The sequence below is a fragment of the Cynoglossus semilaevis genome, chromosome 11, assembly GCF_000523025.1.
Source record: "Cynoglossus semilaevis isolate Cse_v1.0 chromosome 11, Cse_v1.0, whole genome shotgun sequence".
In the NCBI taxonomy this organism is placed as follows: domain Eukaryota; kingdom Metazoa; phylum Chordata; class Actinopteri; order Pleuronectiformes; family Cynoglossidae; genus Cynoglossus; species Cynoglossus semilaevis.
In genome coordinates this window covers 16,809,064-16,832,375 of record NC_024317.1, presented here as the reverse complement: position 1 = coordinate 16,832,375, position 23,312 = coordinate 16,809,064, and the positions used below count along the sequence as shown (strand labels likewise).

The following is a 23,312-nucleotide window of genomic DNA, read 5'->3' as shown; positions in this document are numbered from 1 at the left end:
GTTCCCAAACAGTGCTATTCAGACTGTCATTGTTTACAGAGGTACATTATAGACTCACATCTACAGCAGACAATGTCAGTGCACGTCGGACGAACTTTTGTCACAGAACCGCACAGTGTCACGGATCAACTCAATGCATCATACAATCAGGTGACGATTAAAAAATAAATAAATAACAGTGTCGTGTGTTTGCTCACCCTGGGCTGCAAAAGCCGCTGTCCCTTTTCTCAGGCAGAAAAGAAAGCGCACACACGGACGGTTCCTTTTAAATTTCCACTCTCATTGACATATGCAGACTGTGGAATTACGTAACACACGATCAACGCTTGTTGATTGGATGGTGGGAGTCGCGGGGGGCTGGGCCGAAATCTGTGACCTTTGGATCCTAAAAAAGGGGAATCGCCTAGAAACAAACAACTGCAATAGGGTGACTTTTTTTATTCCAACCAGAAGTATGATGTCATTGTCACTAAAATATAAAGATACATTTTTTTGGAAACGTGCAAATATCTTCGATTCTGTTACAAATGTCACCTGTGTAGACATCCTTCATGGAAATACAGTTGAGTTTTAAGAAAGGATTCTTAAGAGAAAAAAACATTAATACAGTAATTCATCATACATCTGTCTTTGGTTCTACTGTACTTTGTTTGAGATCACGGTCAACCTATGTCGACATATTTGAATTAAATCTGTAGAGTTGGAAGCTGTTTAATACATTTTTGTAACAAATGACTTCTAAAAATGTTATTTTTTGTGGGTATTTTTGTCCAATCATTTCTTCATGTTAGGCTAATTTAGTTGCAGCTAATAAATGACAACGTTTCAAACTCTTTCTACTGTATATTTTAAGTTTCATTTTTCAAACAACGTTTCAAACAATTGTACCCCTCTATCCCTTTTTCACCCAGGACTGTTGTACGTCTGGTTAACTAGTAAAAATTCTAAATTGCTTTGCTGCACTATAACCTTGAAATATATTACATTATTACACATGTATTATTCTGAAAGATTAAACCACATTCCTCTTTGGACTTTTGGATTTACAACTGAACCTTTGTTCCAGTCAAATCTTAATTGAAGTCGTATACTCAATGTAATAAGGAAATAAGGAAATAAAGCACTTCCTTCTTTTCTTTGTTGATCTGTCGTTCTCTTCTGAGCTGCAGCAATAGGGTTTATATTATTTGTTAATTGTTGTTGAGCTACAGGAAATATGCAAGTAAATATACAGTATAACATAATCCAGTACCACTACTACACAATATATTTGTTTGGCACTTGAAATACTTTATATTTCGCACTGATTATGTAATACGTTGTTACAGTGTTTTTCCTGTCACTGATTAATCATCATGTTTACATGGGACTTTCACCACAGAGGTGTGTTTGTGTTCTTGTAATCAATAACTCAGGTCAATAATCCATGTTGAGTGGCCTGACTGTCAGACCATTATCACAGACACGATGATTGTGTTTGTTAGGACGGCGACCTAGTCTTCCCAAGGTAGAGTATAGTACTACATGGCAACTGAACCTGAATGAAATTACTGCAGCACTACTTATTCTAAGATTTATAACCTGCTCAGAACACTTATGAACTCATAATAATAAATAAAAAAAATAACAGTAATAACTTACAGCCCCAACTTGCACTAACCCTTTCCTCATGCTTGGTCTGGAAAATAACAAGGTTAATTTAAAAAAACATATATACACACACACACACATATACTGTGTTGGACGGTGTCCGGAAAATGTTCAAGTTTTTACAAAGCAGCAACCCCAGGCACCCAGATGCTGGTCAAATATTTGCACGTTCTCCTTCACCAGAAATACCTTGTTACTCCACATCCGTCACATAATCCTAAAGGACTATGCTGGATATCCATTGGATAAACTGTGAAATGGAGCTTTGTTCTGTGTAACTGAAAAGGAATTAATAAAAGACAAATAGAAATGACCTGTGAAGACATTTCTTTGTACCTGTGATTAGAAAACGTCTTTTGGCCAGATATGGTCTTTATGGATGGTTTGCAGACAAAAGGCCACTCAGAAATATTAACTTGGGTTGCAGAGAAATCACACCAGTGTCCAGAAAATGGTTAAATAAGATATTTCACTGATTGACTCAAGAAGACTGTACTAATGAAACATCAACCTCATTCTGCCAGTGTCATTAAAACTATCTTCATAACCCTGAAGATACTTTTAATGACATTAGAAGAAATGTTGAAACTGATGCCATTGGTCTAACACAATCCAACACCAATTACTGTGTCAAATATTGCAGAAAATAAAAGAAAATTTTGAAGAAGTTTATATTCACAGACGATCTTTGATCAGATCTTCAGAGATCTTAGCAGGTAGTTAGTCCAACTACCTGCTGAGTTCCTTGACAATCTGTGTGTAAGTATTCCTGATACTTCTCATTCAGCTGACAGATTATTTCAACTTTACTTTATAAGGTGTCCCTTTCATATTGTCAAGATGAAAAACAAAGGTTGCCTCATAGACTAATGTGCTGGAATTTTTATTTATATGTGTTTGGTCCAGCCATTGTGTAAACCTATGTTAAAAATAAATAAATCAAATTGTTACAAGAAGGTTGAAACGCAAAATGTAATGAAAGTTTTAACATGAACAGGAAAGAACAATAAATCATGAACACAAATATAAATTAGGTTGAAGATTTCAAATGGCCACAAAGAAATGAAACATAATTATGTAGGTGTGCATCTCTAAGTGACTCTAAGGCAAATGGAGTGTAGACATAACACTGTGTGCCAGACTGGCAATGACGCCAACAATAAATACCCACGTAAGGCAGAGCAGGTGGAAGTCCTAGGTGTCGCTCTGACATGCAAGAGCTTTCAAATGATTCCGTTACAAAACTGTCTTTAGAAACACAAACTTTTCCCTATAATCTCATACTACCTTTCAGGATGCATCATGGAAAATCTTTACAAAATTGTCCAAAAGATTTTCACAACCCAAGACCTTGGAAAATTCAAGCCAAACGTCAATATACCTTTTTTTTTTTTTTAATAAATAGTGGGCACAGGTGACGTGTAGTAGTAGTCCATGATAGCAGCTGAACTCTGACCTGAGGCTCAGAAAGATCTATTCCAAGTCCTGAAGGTTAATTGTGCTTCCTGTGAACCGAGGGTTGTTGGAGCATTTGTCTTCCTCGGTCATCACTGAAGGTTCCTGTGAAACAAAACAACCAATGTCAGACAGGTTACTTAGAATATTACTCATTACATTTGCCATTAGTTTCATCAGGAGTTTCAAACTGCAGTGATGTGGTTCACACCAGGTGTGACGGTTGAATTTGTTAAAACCCTAAAGTTTTTATCCATGACACGCTTTCTGACTTCACACTGGTGTAGGCAGGTGGTGTTAGGGTTGAACCACGAACCTTCTAGATTGCAGGCAAGAATTAAAATGTAGTATTGTATTATTTTCTTTATTCATTTGAAAATATAAATAATGATATATAAACATAAAAATAGTGATGTGTAATGTTTAATGTCATTTTAAAGAATTTAAAGTTCTGTTGACCCAGTGGTCAATAATAATAATAATTATTATAATTTCGCTGAACTGTGTCACCTGTAAAATATTGGCAGGGAGGTCACAAGTGAGCTGTGAATGGGAGCTGGTGGGCGGAGAGTTCAACTGGAAGGCCAGTTCTCCATCACTGGCTGGGTCATCCTGCAGGAAACAAGATTTATGTTTTTAAAAAATGATTTTATCTCTGCTGTGGTTCAGTGCAGTTAGTGTCTGACCTGAAGCAACTGAATCTGGACAAACTGAGCCCCAATGACAGGGTCACGCAGAGTCAAACCACTATTTGATGTCAAAGCTGCTTCACCATAATGAGCCCCGGGGAGAGCACCAGGCGTGGGAACAGTCGAAGCTTTTGCACCTTTAGATTTTTCCAGAGTCTTTCTAGAACCTCCTGGAGTGGTCAAGAACAACACAGTCACCCACAGCATTAACAACAGTGAATGAGTAGCAGTGAACTAGAGCCAGAAACTAGCTAATGGGTATGTTACCAGAGGAGGGTGGTGGGCCCTTTTGGTTTTTCTTCTTTTTAGCCAACTGGATGGCTCTGTAGTCAGTCCTGGCTGAGCCTCCACTCTCCTAACATGCAAAATTCAGACACAAAATGTTATTTCATCTAACTTGGTGGATACCTAAAAAAACACTAATTTTTAAAAAAAAAAAAAGAATTACTAGTAATTAGTAATATAATACAATTATAGCCATGCAAACCCTGATAACATAATTATACAAAAATATCACAAAAAAGAAAACTGAAAATATTATCGCTACTTACCAGTAAGCTGCTCGGTGACATCGAGTTGGGGTCAGGCTCTTTTTGGGAACTTACGGTACTTTGAGTTGGGAAAACAAAGTGAGTCAGGACTTTTCCTCCTCCCGGAGGACCCAGCACCTCCACGCAGCCGAGGAGAGGCCCTGCTCCGCCCTGACCATTGACCTCCACCCCTGCAGGGGGCGAGGCGAGCAGCTCCGTCACAGGAGCCACAGCCATGGAGTGGGTTGGCTCAGCAGTCAAGGTTGTGCATGAACTGAGAGAGTGCTGTTGAGTGGTGTCTAAAGGGGCACCAGCACCTTGCATGGTAAGTGCGTTAAGAGTCCCAAGAGCCTCGGGGTTAACAGTCTGCACATCATCTAGATTCAGGGTTCCCTGATGGGGTAAAAGATGGCCAACAGTTCCCTCCAGACTGTGGTGAGGGCCCATATCAGCACCGGCTGCTAGAATAAGAGGGTCTGCACTTTTGGTCAAAGTGGTGCTACCATTGGTGCAAAGTGTAGTCCCAACAGAAGAAGGATCGATGGTGAGGATCCCTGAGCTGACGAGGGAGAGGTCCATGGCAAAGGTGCCATTAGTGTTGCTACTGCCCAAAGGAATTCCCACTCCAATACCTGTCGTAGGTTGGGCTCCAGCAGACATGACGTTAAAAAGAGAAGTCAGGTCCAAGTTTGTCAGCTGATCACTATCTGCAACACCAGGTCCAGAAACGATGGTTGAGGTGGAGCTGTTGAGCTCGCTGCTTGGCGTCAACGTTGGCATAGTCACCAATTGGTTTAGAACATCTGGCATGAAGAACAGAGAAAAAAAAAAGCTGTGAAGAAACAACTGACCTCACAGCATCCAGAGTTGGGATGTCTAAAAAACAAACTCAGTGCTCAGTGGTCTGATTTAACGTCAAAAAAATAAAAACAACAAAAAACAACAACAACAAAATAAACAAATATATTGAACTTATTACTTGAAAGAACAAACCAGATAATCAGCACATATACGTTAAATGATGAGATAAAGGCCCTACTACGTACGGTATAAGAATTAAACTAGGATGACACCACAGTCCCAATCCCCCAGCAGTTCTTTACTGCATTTATTGAGACAACTCATCAACTCCCTTTACTCAGCAAAATGTCTGAAATGTATACAGCCTTAATATATATCAATATCTATATCTCTCTCTCTCTATGTAGAGAGAGAGAGATAGATAGATATAGTTGGTACAGTATAAGCATTTTGAAGAGTTCACTAACAATCACTCACCATGGCTGAGGTTGTGGTGTTTGAGCATGTGACTCTTTAAACTGCTGCGAGATGAGAAGTGCTTGGTGCAGTCAGCCACAGGACAACGGGTCCTCAAGGTACTGATGTCCTGTTTATGTTTCCTTGAGTGGATGTAGAGGCTGCTGCGAGCTGAGAACCTGGCATTACATCCTAAAGAGCACATGTGCTTTATTTAGATGATAGCTCACACTTGAAATAGGACAGAAGTTAATCATTAATCATTTAACAGCACTATCATATCAGAGTAGGGAAATGAAGTTGTGGCTTGTGTCAGGAGTTCTTTAAATTTAGAGTAGCGATAACCCAAGGCTTATACTCTGTGTTTTATTTCTACAGGCAGTAATTTGAAAAATAAAAGTAACCCTTGTTTTTGGTAAATAGATACAAATATTCTGAACAGTGCTGGGCATATTAACAATTTATAAAATTGTTTATTAATCAATTAATTTCCACATTTTTTATTGCACTTTCTCTATAATCAATATTAAAATATAAAGCATCTATTTCAACTACTATTTAACTTTGTTTTTGTTTCTGCACCTACCTTCTGCAAGGCACTGGAAGGGCTTGGTGCCCAGATGAGTAATACTATGTCCCTTGAGGTGCTCTGCTCGGGTAAAAGATTTCCCACAGCCCTCCTCCATACACACAAAGCGACGATCATCTTCATGTTTCCTAACAAATGCACAGACACAGACATCTCAGTCTTCTGAAGTGCAAAGACTAGACTCGACTAGATGGTTCAGTGAGCCTGCCTTGGCCCGTAGGCCACCAGTTGATAATCATTAGTGTACATCATAAGAAAAGGTGAGGGATATGATTAAACGTATTCCATCTGTCTGGCATTATTGTAGTTGTGTCACTTTTTAGAACTTACCGTTTGTGTCTTAGCAATTTGGACATACTCGTAAAAGACCAGGCACAGCCCTGAGAGTCACAGACGAAAGGCCTCTCACCTGCAAACAGGAAACTCTGTTTACCAGTGATGAAGAACTGAGGCGTCAAAGAAATAATAGGGTTCAGAAAAAAAATTCAACACTGCAGAATCTAAAATATATCACAGTATTGGCCTCATTTAAGGCTGTAGACTGCACAATTCAATTTGTAAATGGCAGCACGTGAATCACATGGGACCTAGACTAAAACATTAAACCCACAGTTTGTTTCCAACATATGCAAACACATTTAAAACATATTCATTAGTAAGAAAAAAAACACAAAAGAAAAACCTTTTGTATTGGCAAAACTACATGAAACCTGAAAATAACACAGCAAATGCAATATATAATAGTAATAGACAGTAATAGTTGTAATATTTCTGAAATCCAACATCAACAACCGTTAACATTTGAGGTAAGAATAAAAAATAATAAAAAAGCACATTTACAGCACCGTGTGATCAGAAATAACTAGCTCTTTCATTGGACACATGGCTATCACTACTGTCTGATCGTCCTGTGCATTTGACTGCCAAACAGCTGTGGATGTTTGCTTACCTGTGTGACTCCTATGGTGAAGCTTGAGGCGATAAGCCTTGTCATAGGTCTTATTACAGCCCGGGAAGGTGCAGGTGAAGTGGCCAGTTTCTCTGAAGTGTGTGCGGTTATGGGAGAAGAGGGCACTGAAGGTGATGAAGGTCTTCTCACAGCCTGAAGGATACATTGATTGAAAACTGTGTCTTCCACATAAGGACTAATTACAACTATTTAAAAACTATTAGACTTTTTTGTATAATTATTAACCATGAAATTAGATCAACTAAATTAATATACTACAAATTTAAGACAAGAAAATGTTTTTGATATTAAACAGCTTAAAAGTCTATTTAATATAAAGTCTCTAACAATCTAAAAAACAATCTGACACCATCACATTGCGAGCCCCGCTGTATGCGTTTCCTGTGTTGTTTGACTGAACCCTACTTGTGTCACTGACTTAAACCCATATGCTCCTGTGTTATTGTATTGTATGGTCTGGGGAGGAAAGAGAAATCCAATTCATAATTTTTACACATCAAATAATAAAATAATTGATTGCTGAAGGTAAACCAGATCTGTTCTATCTTTGTAAGTGATACTTCAGTACTAAATATCTTTTTTACTCTTAATTTTTTAAGACTACCATTTCTAAATCTGAACTGATGCCAGCACACTGACTGGACGAGTGCTATCTGCTCCTGTAGGAAGATGACCTGTTCGATGGTCTGGTCTACAGTCTATGTGAGAAATTTGCATTGTGTTTTCCTGTGTCTGCCTGGGTTTTCTCCAGGTACTCGGATGAAAACATTCAGATTGGAATTAGATCCATTTAACACAATTGACCTTTGACATGACTGCTAGTTTTAATGCTTGTTTGTCTCTGTATGTGGCTCTGTCATGGAAGGGTAAGCTGTCAGTATGGATGCTGCAACTGCATGAGGAGGAAGGACGAATTGGTTGACACATATCTATATTTCTCATCACTTCCTCTTACACTTGCAGTGCCCTCGTATAGAGTCAGACACACAGAAAAACAAACATGCCAGATCATTTCCTACTGTTTTGGTGATGAAGTACAAAAAAAAAAGTTTGTTCAGCTCTTACCTGGGAACTCGCACTTGTGGGGCCTCTGTGGCTCAAAGTGGACCCTCTGGTGGTTGGCGAGGCGTGCTGAACTACGAAACTTCTCACTGCAAATCTCACAAATAAAGGAGTTGTCGTGCTCATGCACTTTAATGTGAGCTTTGAGGTTGTATACAGTGGTGAAACGCCGCCCGCATCCTTCAAACTGGCAGATATGTGGCCGCTGCTTGTCATGGGACTGAAGGTGTCGCTTGAGTTTGTAAGAGGTGGCAAACGCCCAACCACAGCCGTCATAAGAACACTGATGTGGCCGGGGATCCTCTGCATGATTCAGGAGGTGAACTTTGAGTTTTTGCCGTGAGTCGAATGTGCTAGAGCAGCCCGGTTCTATGCAGCAGAAGGATGTAACAGTCTCCTTTTTGGCCCGAACTGGAGGCACACAACGAAAGTCCTCATTATTACAGTTAAGGACTGCTACTCTGGGTGACAGGGAGATCAAATCAGGCTCTGTCACAGCACACAGCTCTCTGGTCTCTTGTTTTGTTAAAGAAGTGGAGTCCAGAGAGTTACCCAGCTCTGATAAAGAGCAATCAGTCACCAGAGTCAACTCTGAGTCACTCACACATGAACTAGTTTTGGGTTCTTCCTGATGACGGGTCCTTGATACTGTTAGCGTGCTGATCTTACCAAATGATTTAGTGCCACTATCATAGTTGAGAAGAACAACATCATCATGGTCTTTTATGCACAGATGTTCCTTAAAGCTGACCATGTCATCCTCTTTGCGCACATGTCCATCTTGTGGGGCAGCCACAGTCAGGACCCCGTTTTCTATTGCCACTATGATACTTTGGTTGTTTATCATAATAGTTCCAGAGAATACTTCGCTTGCGGGCGGACGTGTTGAGTCTGTGTCCCCCTCTACATCACCATCCAGTCCAACTGATCCTGGAATTAAGTCCGAAGAGTCCATGACTTCTGCGATGTGTGAGTTATCTGAAATCAAAGCAATATCGTCGACGATTCGAGGATGCGGCGGAAATGCGCTGCTCTGTTCACTCGCGTTTTTGGTACAAATCTGCCCACAATTCTTATCGCCATATTTTGTCAAAAGATTATCTTTAACAATACGGCGACACACCGTCTCCTTCGTATTCACAGCTGCACAATTCCGGCTAGGCACAGCGTAAACATGTTCAGGTTTTCTCAAGGCCTGAAAATCAAGATAGTTCAGAATTTCGTTGGATTCACAGAGAAGAATGTTGCTGTCGCTAACATCCATGAAGCTATGGAGTGTAGCAATGTACAGCAGTTATGCCGTTTGGCATTCACCGTACCTCCTTCCTCGTATATCCAGCTCGATCTCCATATGTTTGTTTTGAATGTCTCTTTCTTTTCAGCAACGTTAATAGCAACCCATTGCTCCTAGTTGGCTGTGATCCTCGGCGCAGCAGCAGCTTTGTTGGCAGCAGAAGGTTCCATGTAGCTGCCGTCCTCACGCTTCTGCTGCCGTAAAGTTAGAAACGGTAACGTTAGCTGCCGTAGCTATATCGGTTCCACTTCCCCTTCAAACGACAGCAGCGCTGTTTCTACCTCAATTGTTACATTGTTTACCCCGTCGTTGCCTGCAATTTAAACAAAACGCAAAAGTTAGGCAGGGGTCGAAGATTCACATGTAATATTATTATTGTTTTTTTTAAAAACACACAGCTATTTTTGTGTTTCCTTCAGCCCAAGTTATCGGTCTACGCCATTTCCGGTACAAATAATCCCAGGTTTACTATTTTGTCGAAGATTGGCCAATGCTAGACGCCATGTAGTGTAAATACTGTAATGATAATATAATAACATAATAACAATATTTTTTGGAAACCTAACAAATACTTTTGAGTGCAATTGGTTTTTAAATCGATTAGATAATTAGATTACTGTTACAACTGTTTTTATTATTTTATGAGTATTTCCCTTCATTTGACCAATAGAATTCATGTCTGTCACATAAATTAAAAAAACAAAAACAATCATTACCTGTACAGCAAGGGTTTCTAATAAGTAGATCGTAATGTACAAATAAATCGCAAAAGGACTACTGGTACATTATAAAATAAAAATATAGATGTCATTCTCTTCTAAGATTCAATCTATAGAACTAATTTAGTAACAATATCTGAATATTAAATCACAGTGTGCAATACAGCTACATACATTTAATCAAGTTCCTCAATGTATCATGTATATATAAAGTACAGATATCAAAAAAGAACTTGGAAAAAGGACTTGTTTTTATTTCAGTAATGGGATTGTACGTAATCTCGTGTTTTCAGCCCTTAAACCATCCTTATTTTACTTTGGCTGTATTATTTCCCCCTGAACATGACAGATAAACCTTAAAAAGAATCATGAAAAACATAGAAAAAAAAAATTACAATTAAAAACATATAATGCTTCAACCCTGAACGAGAAAGTGATATTTGGCACTTTGGCACTGAGAATTGACATTAAATCAATATAGGGAAAAGAGCGGAGGAGGGTTTAAAGTCACATTGAAAGGGTTCATATGACTGCATTGGTGCCTCGAAGGCCAACCCCGCGGGCGAGTTGCCCCAGCAAGCCAGTGATGGCACCAGAGGGGCTAGGTGCTGATGACTTAAGGCCCACGGTGGAGCTGTAAGCTGCAAGGAAGAGTTCCCGTACTGCTTCTAGACGGACTTGACGCTCAGTGGGGTTGGGACACCTTTAATGGGAAACAAAGAGAGTAACAAGATGACTGGTAAGAATATAAGAAAAAGAATATAAAAAATATGGAACCCAAAAAAAAAAGAAAAAGGAATGGACAGAGTTATGTGTGGCCATGTTTGCAGATTGAGCAATATAGTAAGTATTTCACAGTTTGCAAAACTGACCGAGCCTATGTAAAATTTCAGAGTAACTACATACTAAATACAAATCACTATTCAATAAAGGTAAAATAATAAAACTAAAATGAAATTCAACTACTCAATCATTCACTCACTGACCACTCACCAACTTGCTTACTTAATCATTCCCTTATTCACTAACACACTCAGTTTACTTACTTGGTTAGTAACTTATTTATTGACACATTTACTCACTCAGCTTACTAACTCCCTCACTGTGGTCAGGTCTTCTCTAAATGAAATCATGCCCTTACTTGTCTTCTTGACACATTAAATTTTGACTTAACAAGGGGGTCGAGGCAACTATTTTTAATATTTTGTATGTTGGGGCATACATTTTGGAAAATCACTTGATATCACTAGATTACAGAACTACTTACAGTTGCCCACTGGGTAGGTCGTCCCTAAAACTGAAGGGTAGATGGGAATCAAAGGCAGCAGCAGCAGCAGATGAGGTGGAAAGGTTGAAGGACAGTTGTGCGGGACCTTGATCATTGATGCTACCACAGCCAGACACTATCTGCCAACTGCCATATTCTGTTGAGAGGGAAGAACCTGACCGAGCGAACTCTGCCACTTTCCTAGAAAAGATATAAATAAACAATTGTCACTTTAGTTTTGGTGGCTAAGTGTATTTCCTGAATAGTTAGCTTTTTGTGTACAAGAAGCAGCATCAAATAAGCTCAGTTAGCCTCCTGTAGGGGTAGTAAATGTAAATAATGTAAGAGCCACAACGTTGCAGAATAGGCGAGACTGAGGAATTTATCAAAAATAGCGTGTGTGTGTGTGTATGTAAAACCTAAATCACTTTGGCAAACTGGGAATGTGATAAAATGGGATTCTTCACCTTTTTCCTGGTACAGCTAAAGGGCTGCTTCCGGTACATGTGACAGCATGGTCTGATTGGTTAGATGAAGAGGAGCTGGATGACCTGGCCTCATTAACTGGATTATGGAGATGGTCATCTACAGGGTTCTTATTCCAAACAATCATCTGAGGGGAGGAGGTGGTTCCCTTTCTCCTAAGGATAGAAGAACACATCATCAATACAGAAGGAGGAGAATGAGGAGCTGGTGAAGGAAAGGAAACATCAGCATTATGGATGTAACGATACACTCAACTCACAATGATTTTTTTTAAACAAAATGAGCTCCAGACAAGTTATGACCAAATGCAATTATTATCCATTATTTGTTAGAACTATGCAAAATACCATCACTAACTGAAATTGTCTTGTGTACCTCATAAACTGAAACCGTTCTTAAATAACAGAACACAACACAATGGAAATTCCTTTGCAGAAATATTGCACATCATCATTTATCTCCTCTTACTAAAAGCAAAACTGGTCTGGTCTTACTATCTGTGGAGCACTAACAGCTGGCTAAACACGCAATAAAATAACTGTCAGTGTTAATGAATTAATGTGATAATAACACATTAAGTTGACCAGCCCTAAAAATGATTAACTGGAGTTAATTAAAACTTGATCACACCAATATCAATTAAATTTAAAATAATGGTATTTCTGGACGACTCATAGTTTGGTAACATTCTCTTGGTAGATCTCTTTAATTATACACAATACCTACCAGCTACAGGCCTGGGCCTGGTTGAAGAACAGATCCACTGTTTCATTGGTGAGGTTGCTTCCTGCCTCCTCGGAAATGAGAGAAAATTCACTGCTCAGACTGGTCACACTGCCACGGTCCCTGGAGTCTTTGGCAAACAACACAGAAAAGTTATTGGCTTTTACATTTTAAAGTTGACGGGTAATAAAGTGTCTGACACTGCAAAAAGTTTAGCCTCAAACAGAGTGGTTATGTCATAGCATACTGCTGTGCTACCCTGTCTGCTGCCGTGCAGCCAGCTGACTGTACTGTCATGATAGCACCAACACGCCAACTGTTTAATAGTATAATACAATAAATAGTACATTTTTAAGTGTCAGACAAACACACAAACATCAACTTACTTAACTGGCAGAGATCTTCCACAGCAAAATCCCTGTCCATTAAGTGTGAATTTTTCCTTCTGCAATGACAACAGTACAATGACAATGTAATGTATTGCTTTAATAACACAATACTAAAGACAACATACTCTAAAATGTTAGGTTTTAATGTGAGCTGTGACAAAGGACATGGTTTGCACAGAGCATTGCACGTCACAGCTTAAATTCAAGATGAAAAAAATTTTAATAGGTTTTAAATTTGGTGTCATTTATCAATAACATAAGCCTGGCTTTATAACAGGGATGATCAACTTTAAGTAGAGCCACCCACCTTTGCTTCCGCACAGCAGAGAACTTCTCTGACACGATGTGCTTCAGAAAATTGAAGCAAAAGAAAAAAATCTGAGGAAGCAAGGAGATGAAGACAAATTAGATGAAGGTCAACTGTTCTAACAGAACTGTTGGGGAAGGTGAATAAAAGCATGGTGGATGACTAACTGGTAGTCTCTAATTAAAGAAAGCTTTTTGGTCCAATTAAAGTATCGCAAATAAGAATACTGCAGTATTAATTTAAAAGGCAACTATTAGGAAAATATTTGATTAATCTAATTTACCGATCAACTAACATACTGTACATAAATTTGAGTCACTGTCAGTATGTGGTCTATTTTTGGTCTTCACACATTTAATTCCTTAAGCACAAAACAGTTAAAAATATGAAGAAAAAAAAGAAGAACGAAAAGAAGAAAAACTCACCTCTTCCCCTTTGGAGAGTCGATCGGGCAGCATGTGACTGAAGTCAGAAACAAAACCCCATTAAACACTAAGCAATTCTTCCACCTAGACTCAAATAAATCACACAGGTTTAAAAATGAATATGACAAAGTAGAGGGCTGACCAAAAGTCTTTAATAACTACCAATATATTAGCATTTCTATCCATGATTTTTCTTCAACACTGATTCATCAGTAATAATCTATAATAAGGTGTAGATAGATGGAGCGTTCGTGCGAACTAAGATAATGCATGAAAGCTAATATGCTGAAATGCTTTTATCATTTTCTATGTCATCTATTGGGGAAACATAGGTATTGCAGGGGAAAGGCAGAAGTATAATGATAATATGAATACATTATATAATTTGGAAAGGTTTGGCCTGGTCAAGCTAGTTCCAATTTCAGTCATCAAGGAAAGTTAGGGTACACTGGATAGTCCATCTGTTAGAGATTGAGCTTGGACTAGTGACCTTCTTGCTGTAGCGCTAATAAACCTGCCGGTGCATGGGCCTTTAATCTAAGTCACCGTCTGCACAGGTTTCCACTCCTGAGACTCATACGAGAGGACGGAGCAAAACGCTTCTATGAATGACAACAGATTGGGATTTCAGTGTCCATGAAAATGTAACAGCATGAGTAGCTGGTGTTACTGTTTAACTGCCTGAGCAAAGTGCAGTTTAAATGTGTAAACACACACCTGTACCATTTCGCTTAAGCTCAGGTTTGTGAAGAATGGCTTTTGGAAATGTAATGAAACTGAAATGTATGTATGTGATCATGTTTACCCAAAGAGAAACCAGTCGTATGCAATGGTCAGATAGAGGATTTCTGCTGGCTCCAGTCTGGCGTGCACAGCACCGTCCTGTTGCAACACAAACAGTGACTTTGTAAAATATACACCATTATGTACAACCTGTCATACCAATGCTCTTGTGCAGTGTAGAAAAACATGTGAGCTTCAAGTAATGAAAAACAAAGTGCTCTTGTGGTTCTATAACAATTAATCTGCTGAATTCCAAAAAGCAATTAAACCACATTTGAAATAAATTCATCAATATTAAAAGGAGGCACAGCAGTCAATGCAATTACTGAGATTACCAAAGAATGTTACAAGAGCTAATAGAATAGGAATCGCTTGATACAGTCTGGAACAAACGGAAAAAAATGAAGAACTTACAGCCCACAGGGAGAGCCGGAGAAGGGACACAAACAGAGGAGTCCGATCCCAGCCTGATATGCAGTGAACCAAAAGGCCACTTTCTTCTGCAACAACACACAACATCACATTTAACCTCTAGAGTCACATTTACATTAATGGGACAAGCTATGTTATAAAGGCATGAGATTAAAATATATTTTGGAATTTTTGTAATATTATTTGCTCATTTTAAAAACATTTAAATAACTGAAAAAATTAGTTTGCGGAACGTAAGTGGCACCCGGGCCAGCAGTTTGAGACCCCTGGTCTACAGAATTAATATGTTTAAATTCATAGACCACAAGCTGTAAGGTTATATTCCTCAATACATCATGACAGAAAATCCACCTACCATCATTGTTTATGATGTATAGTAAGAGCTTTAGGTAATTCTGGGTCTGTTCCACCAGGTCCCAGGACTGATAAACCAATAGAGGGAGCAAGAAAGGGAGAAAAAAAATCAGAAGGGGTTTAGAGACAGACTGACTTTTCTATGAGAACACTTTGTTACACTTTCAACCGAGTCAACAAAACACAATACTGCAATATACATTACAGTGTTTCTCTGTGGACAACAGATAGCATGACATGCAGTCAGAAGACAGAAAGCTGTGAGACAGGACAGGACGTGGGGCGGAGAGGAGAGGAGAGAATACCTGGTATTGGCTCCAGTCAATGTTCAAGTTCTGGGTAAAGCACTCAGGGATAGTCAATGGAGCGTCCACATAGTCCTAGAAGTAGAAACACAGAGACATCAGCATTGACGTTGCCCAACAATAATAATCAAACACTTTTGTGGCAACGAGCGATGTAATGAAATTTTAATTTATAGTTTCTCTCTTTCTCGCTCCATCTCATCAGGATTTTAGTACAGCCCATTTTTTTTGTCGATCATGTTACTCAATAAATGACAAACTAATAATTCATTACTCAATTAAAAATACAATTAATAACCCTGTTCATGTTGATGTTAGCACACCATACCTGATTCCAGTTGAACACCAGACCCTCAGCTGTGTAGTCACATTCTTTGTAGTCCTTAAAAAACTCGCAGCCTGAATAAAGACAACATTGAGGGTTTCCATGAACTGAAGATACAGGAAACGCAGTGATCTAGTTATAAATGAAAACAAGTGTTGAACTCCCTCATTGAACATCTGTTTTTATTGTGAGGATAGTGGTCTACAGTTCGCATGTGCATGTTGCATTAGAGATCTTAGTATCTCAATATATAACTATTTAATGAATTGGCATTCATTTCAGTGGACAGTAATTTATACAGTGGTGTGTTTGTCCTCTTCCTGATTTCTTATATTTCTGTACGGTCAACACACTTAAATGTTTCAGACCAAACTAATTTAGATATTAGACAAGGATAACACAAGTAAACACAATTGAAGTTTTTAAATGAAGGTTTTTATTATGGTGGGTACATGACTCTGTGTGAAACAAACGATTGCCCCCTAAACCCAGTAACTGGTTGTACCGCCCTTAGCAGCCATAACTGCAATGTTTGCGATCACTGGCAAATAGTCTTAAGGGGAATTTTGGTCATCTTTGCAGAACTGTTGTAATTCAGCAACATTGGTTTTTAAACAGTAACTTCTTTTTAGGTCACACCACAGCATCACAATCAATTTCAGGTCAGGACTTTGACCAGGCCACCATAAAGTCTTCGTTTTGTTTTTCTTAAGCCATTCAGAGGTGGACTTGCTGCTGTGTTTTGGATCATTGTTCAGCTGCAGAACTCAAGTCCAAATCAACTAGAGGCCACAAACAGATGACTGCACATTCTTCTACAGGATTTTTTCAGTAGACAGCAGAACCTTAGAGTGAGAGTGGGGTAATCTTGGTCGGCTGGCCACTCCTGAGCAGGTTCACCACTGTTCCATGTTGTTGCCATATGTCAACAATGGAGTCCCAAAACCTTAGCAATAGCTTTATAACCTTGTCCAGACTGATAGAACTCAATTACTCAAACTCAATTAATGTTTAAAAAAATGAGTTTTGTACCACTGCTTGCAAAATATCACAGGTTATATACTATCATTCTTCAATACATCTAGTCAAAATTTTCCAACCAGCACCTTATGTAAAAAAGTGCATATGTATGTGTATGTGAAGAGGTGGCATGTGTCTGGTTACCTGGATAAGGAACAGAGAGCAAAGTGAAGTCTGCATAGCGCTGGGCTTTGTCTGCCTTTTCAGAGGATGTCACACTGTATAGAAAAGAAGGCTGATGTCAACATATATTATTGGCAAAAAATCAGGACAGCGCCATTAATAGCAAATATGTTTCAAAGGCAATGATACTGTATTTTTTGTTTTATTTACTATTTCGTTTTATTTTTTATTCTTCTGTAACAATACAAATAAGTACATAAAACACCTTGGAATGCATCTGGTACTGACTTTAAAAAATAAAATAAATAACAAAAAATAAGTTCATGTTCCAAAATGACTCAATAATCTGGAGTTCAAAACAGAAAGAACACTGTTGGATTGAAGTACACGGCCTTAGCAACCTACCGTTAAAATAAGCTAATTTAGCAGCATCGTGTCAAGACTTCTTCACAATAATCATAAGGAATTTATTACACAGTTATCCTGTGGCTGGTGCTTACTTCAGGCCAAACTTAACCTTCTTGTTCTCCACCATCAGGTCACAGATGTATCGCACAGAAAGGTAGTGCAGCAGCTTAATGTCATGTCCACGGACCTTGTCAAAGAGCTGAGAGTCCCCATTTCTGAGAGAAACAGAAAGTTTTGTTTAATCTCACATTCTTTTCACATTAGTACAGAATCACCTCTATTAAAATAACACAATTTTGTACTTCACAACATTCAAAAATAACCAGCTGTTACCCTTACACATAACATAGTTATCTTTCACTGTAACACAGTTGTACATTTCTAAGCTGATTTGATTACCTGACAGCACTGTCGTTCTCTGGTGCCTCCTCTGACACCGCTGCTGCGTCATCACTGCCTCCTACAAAGTGTTGGGAGCAGAAAACATATCCAAATTAGACATAAATACCAGCCTTACATATATGCACATATAATACTTTCATTTGAAGAAGAAATCAAGGACAAGGATATCTTTGCTATTGTATTTGTTAACCACTTTATAACAACAGTAATAATAATGTCAATGCCCGTGTACCTTTTCAAAAAAGTCCTGATAAAAAAGGCTACACATCTGTTTGTCAACTGCTGCAACTATTTACAGACAAGAGACCTCACATGACACTTGTAAATATTTTCCACGGAAAATGAGTTAGTCACAACTTCCTCAAACTAGACCTTCAAGTTATTTAAAAATGTATGTTGATCCAGTACCAGAGAAAATGTAATTGTAGCCTGTGCGTCCATAGAGCTCGCCCCAACCAGCCAGGGTAGAAGACCGGCAAATATGCTGCATTAGTAAAAAGAAATGTGATAGTCATACAGTTGTACTGAAATGCTCACTTCAATCCAGAAACCAATACCACTGCAGTACCTTGCCATTGTAGAGGATGACAGGACAGACAAATCTCCCTCTGCAACGAGCTAGCTTACTTCGATTCACCAGGTCCTGCAGCTTACTGACTTGTACTGTACTCTCAAACCTAGAAACACAAAAGGCAATCTTGTATCACGATACAAGGGCAATGATACGATATATAGCAATTTACTGTGATATACGCAGGACGATATATTGATGGCTGTTAAAGCTATTTAATTATGGGAAAACTGTCAAAAGTAGTAAACACACAATGCTGTTACATGCTGAACATCAAGTTACTACAATTAGAACAGAGGCTTCTATATTTGTAATCACTAGAGAAGAAATAAATAAATATAATAAATATAATGAACACACACCATGAATACTTGCTTGTTAATTATTCATTTAAACAAAGTTGATTCAGTGCTGTGGAATATCAATAGGATATCGTGAAATGAAATATCTTTATATTTCAGTGTATCAATATTTTCTTAAACCCTTAAAATCCAGTCCTTATTCTATAGTGTAGTTATATACATAAAATCATATAAAAATTACCTTAAATACAAATCAGATGGGGTATGACAGAACAAAACAAAAATCATTTGTTTTCTTTTGTTCTCTCTCTCTGTTACAATGTTACCATTGGATGTGTAAGAATAGACAAAGCTACAACAACAAACAAGAATTAATTGTGAAATCACCTGTTACTGTCTGGATCTGTGGATTCGTACTCCAGAAAAACTATTTGACGTGGGTAATGGCCACACACTTCCCCATTGGCATTATGGATGACACTGTACTTATAATCCCTGGCAATTAACTCCAGACAGCGGTTCTCTACAGCGTTCACCTGATGGAGGACATAAGGGAATAACAGGATGGATAAAGACAAAAAATAAACACACTGCTTAGTTTGTTTTAGTTCCCTGGATTCTGAACGCACATGAACAGTTAGTATAACAGTAGGTAACTGTTCACAAAATAATAGATAGAATTTTTATATAAGAAACATTTCGTTTAAAATAGTTTTTTTGTAAATATATTTATATATATTATATTTGAGATGAGGTTCTGCTGTTTTTGTTACTGTTTTATAAGAAAGCTATCGCGATATGATTTTTGGACCAACGATATAGATATTATGCACCGTGTCACCAAAGTACATTTCTAAACAACCTTAACCTCTTTAACACATCTCAAAAACTAAAAAAACCTCAGCAAAATAAAGTCAATAAGAAAAACACCACAACTCTCACTTCCACTAAGTATCACCAATAATTCGATAGAGAAAAACAAGCTGAGGGAACCCAGTGATTCAGCGCTGAGTTGTTTTGAACTGTTTTACGCACTCAATACTTTTGTTTTCTTCCTGGTCCTGTTATTTATCCGGCCGTGTTTATTCGCCAGACAGAGTGCGCGCGCACACACACCCACATAATATGGTCACTTTACAGTCTAAATTTAGTCTTCCTGACCCCCTCATTCTGCTGGACCAGTCACAGCAAAGTGACTGGTTGTTGGGCACAGGTAAATGTTTTATAATTGGCTCTCTTACCTCAGGAGAGATCTCCTTCGCTCTGTACTGCGTCTTGGAAAACAAATATATCAAGTCCGCTACTTCGTCGCTCCTTCTGACTGCCAGCCCGGGACCTGAGTACCCGGCAGCTGGGGAGGTAGGGGAGAAGGCCATTAGTCTGCGTCGACAAGCAGTGGAACCCAGCCGAACCTGACCTTCTTCAAACACCACCGAGCCTTGTCCTGTTGACAGACCAGACCACGACCGACCAGGCCATCCCCTCCCTCCAATCTTTCTCCTGAATGTCCGCTTGGAGGGACTGGGGGGTCTTTGTGAATTCAGGATACCAAATAACTGCAGCACTTCCCACACAGAAGCTCCTTGGCAGACGAACGAACAGCGAGGCTGCCACTGGAGTTAGCGCATCTGGCTAACACGCTACTCTAGATCGAGTCCCAGCTTATGCTGCTAGTAACCATCGGCACATCCCTTTTCAAAAGTATTTTGATTCTCTTTTTCTGACCTTTGAAGTCATCCAGCACATCACCGCTTTTATGTCGATATGGAGTACAATTGTTAACCGCCCTTCAGTCAGCTGTGGTCAGGGGAGCTCCAGGATACTTCCCGGCCTGCTCATATTTCCAAAGTGTTTCGTCCTTATGTCTCCAAATATCGCCGAACTGGGAAATGAAACGAGACACGTAAGTGACGTAGCGTAAATCGTAATCTAGAACATGCTTATTTTGTCATATTGAGGAGGTGAAGAAAACACAGACGTGTAGTAACCTCTCAACCCCAGGCTCTGTGTGCAGTTGCTAGTAAACAGGAAATGACCACAGCAGTGAGACCGCCCAGGCTTCCCCTCATAAAATGATGTCACAGTAACAACAGGGTGTTTTGAAATGGCTGCTGTCAGTGTATGTACTCCAGAAATCGATTGAAATGGTTTAAGTTCTTACTCACTTTGTTTCGTGAGTGTTACGTTTAAATTTACTTATATACCATTACGTTGTAAAGAATAAGTAGATGGCACACACGTTAAAGACACCCTGAGTCTTTTTGACCTGACGTAAGGCAGGGGTGTCAACCTCAAATTCACAGTGGGCCAAAATTAAAAACTGGGACAAAGTCGCGGGCCAAAAGTTAATAAATTATCGAAAAATTGACTGCAATCGTGCATGTTTTCCCTTCTCTCCAGGTATGTAATGTACATTTTGTTCATATGGAAACACACTTAAGTTTTGCATAAACATTGAATCTGGAACAACCAAAGCTTAATATTATAAACACATGAGAAATTAAATTTGAAATAAAAAGTACATCAGTGGTATTTGTCTCTTATTATGTCTCTTTCTGTAGCCTATTGAGTTCCTTTTTAATGTAAATCTTTTATCTTCACAGGCCAACAACAAAAAGTGCTATGTGCTATATATATAGGCCAGTATATAGGGGCTATATACTGTCGGGCCAACTCTAGTTCACATTTGATATAATCTCATGGGCCAAATATAATTACACAGATTTGGCCCCCGGGCCTGAGTTTGACACATGTGACATAAGGTCTTTCTAGTGAAGATTACAAAATTAGAAAAATGTGAGAGAAAAAAACTATTTAAGTGGGGTTTACCACTATGGTAATGACCTTATGTTTCTGTTGTTAGCATACTGTATATTTAGCTACTAAATCATGGTCTTCACTGCCCGTTCAATTATTTTCTTTAGAGTGAATCAGCAATAACTGATCATGTGTATGTCCACGTGATCCTGTCAGAGTTGGTTGGCTTTTTTTGCCTCTCCCTGCTGGACTGAACTTTGTCCTTGTACCTTTTTACCCTGCCACTTGTTTATTGAAATAATTTCCTTTTTTTTATCTTAATCCAGTGTCCTCTGTGGGTATCCTCTAATCATCGCAACAGGGGAGTGGGTTTGTTAGTTCATACCTACATTTACGTTTATGCATTTAGCAGAAACTTTTTTATCCAAATCGACTTACAAAGGAGGATTAACATTCAAGCTACACAGAGGAACTCTCTATTATGTAGTGTTGGTCTTTACTCGTTGTTGCTTAATTTCCCTTTATTATGTTTTTTTCTTTGTGTTTTGCCTACTTTTTTATACACCGACTTTATTTGTTCTCTTGTTCCATTTTATTTAAATGGTATAGATTGGTTCTTGAGTTCTTTTTACGTGAAATATAATTAACTGTAATTTTAAAACATTTTATCACAATACATTTAATTTAATAAACACAAATGTTTTAGACACAGGTCAAAAAAACTAACTAAAAAACAAAACAAAACAAAGAAATGCAGTTTTACGAGAACGAGAAGAGCGCACCGTGTGCGGTGTGTCGCTCCAGAGCAGCTAACGCAAAGGATAGACAGGAGACGAATAAGAAAAAGTTGTTGCTGTAGAAATAAAAATGATAAAAAAAGAAAAGACGAAAGGTATGTCACGTTCACAAACTTAAGAATTGAGAAATGGGATGACGACCCAGGACGAAGTGCTTTGTGTATATTCCCAAGTGTAATTTTGTAGTACACATAGTTCACCATGGCAGCCACAATAAAGAAGACAGCAGAAGAACAGCCAGTATATAAGGAGTTACTAAGTTTTGTGCTCGACGTGTAGCCGTACCTCAACTAAAACTGTCTGCGGTGGGACGGACTAGTGGGCGATACCGCCGACCAAGCACCGTTGGGCAAAATGGCGGACGGGTATTGCTAAGAAAGTTAGAGACGAAAATGTAGATCCAGTTACTGTCTTAACTGCATCTTACTTAAGATGTATGTGAATGTATGTCGTCCTGAAACTTTGCAATATCCTTAAGATACCAATCTTACACTGGAGGTAATATTTAATACAACAACCTCCCTGGAACACCACTGACAATACAGGACACGACTCTCAGAATTCTAGCCTCTGCTGCCACTGAGTGGACATCTCCCAACATAACATTACATCCTCCCCCTCTAGTTGTTTAACTCCCTCACAAACGCACCAATAATCAACGTTTTTAAAATAGTTTAACAGTCAGAAGCTGACCCCTCTCTCATATCACGCCTTTCCACTGTTGGTACATGAGCTCTCTCTAGTGGTGCATATGGGAATATGATTTCTTAATAACATTGCAAAAAGTGGTGGAAAAATAACAAATGCCTCATTATACAATGTCGATCTGGGAGATAAATAATCTAAGAATTTTTTTCGAGAAAATATATTTTTATTGACTTGATAAATTGCGCCACATATCGTCACCAAAAAAACTTACAG

The 23,312-nt window shown here is 38.7% G+C and overlaps 2 protein-coding genes across 3 annotated transcripts; both read right to left on the bottom strand.

Moving 5' to 3' along the window:
• Window positions 1–423: 423 nt before the first annotated feature.
• On the bottom strand, window positions 424–10,010 carry LOC103386627 (zinc finger protein ZXDC). The gene is made up of 11 exons (XM_008321008.3): window positions 9,893–10,010; window positions 8,206–9,809; window positions 7,120–7,272; window positions 6,501–6,579; window positions 6,168–6,298; window positions 5,603–5,773; window positions 4,346–5,127; window positions 4,062–4,149; window positions 3,792–3,964; window positions 3,616–3,717; window positions 424–3,210 (listed from the first exon to the last, which is right to left on the bottom strand). Exons 2-11 carry the CDS (start codon window positions 9,464–9,466, stop codon window positions 3,124–3,126), a joined length of 3,027 nt encoding a protein of 1,008 aa, XP_008319230.1. The 5' UTR covers window positions 9,467–9,809; window positions 9,893–10,010; the 3' UTR covers window positions 424–3,123.
• A 366-nt stretch (window positions 10,011–10,376) lies between these two features.
• Window positions 10,377–21,319, bottom strand: mtmr14 (myotubularin related protein 14). Of its 2 annotated transcripts, none has more exons than XM_008321006.3 (20): window positions 20,816–21,319; window positions 20,079–20,719; window positions 19,225–19,373; window positions 18,533–18,641; window positions 18,373–18,448; window positions 17,962–18,022; window positions 17,655–17,777; window positions 17,176–17,249; window positions 16,015–16,085; window positions 15,687–15,761; window positions 15,383–15,449; window positions 15,010–15,095; window positions 14,618–14,694; window positions 13,813–13,849; window positions 13,388–13,458; window positions 13,078–13,136; window positions 12,695–12,821; window positions 11,950–12,123; window positions 11,483–11,683; window positions 10,377–10,918 (listed from the first exon to the last, which is right to left on the bottom strand). In XM_008321006.3, exons 2-20 carry the CDS (start codon window positions 20,211–20,213, stop codon window positions 10,738–10,740), a joined length of 1,953 nt encoding a protein of 650 aa, XP_008319228.1. In that variant the 5' UTR covers window positions 20,214–20,719; window positions 20,816–21,319; the 3' UTR covers window positions 10,377–10,737. The 2 variants fall into 2 exon arrangements, with proteins under 2 accessions (XP_008319228.1, XP_008319229.1); XM_008321007.3 differs by having other exon boundaries at window positions 20,826–21,319.
• Window positions 21,320–23,312: the final 1,993 nt, after the last annotated feature.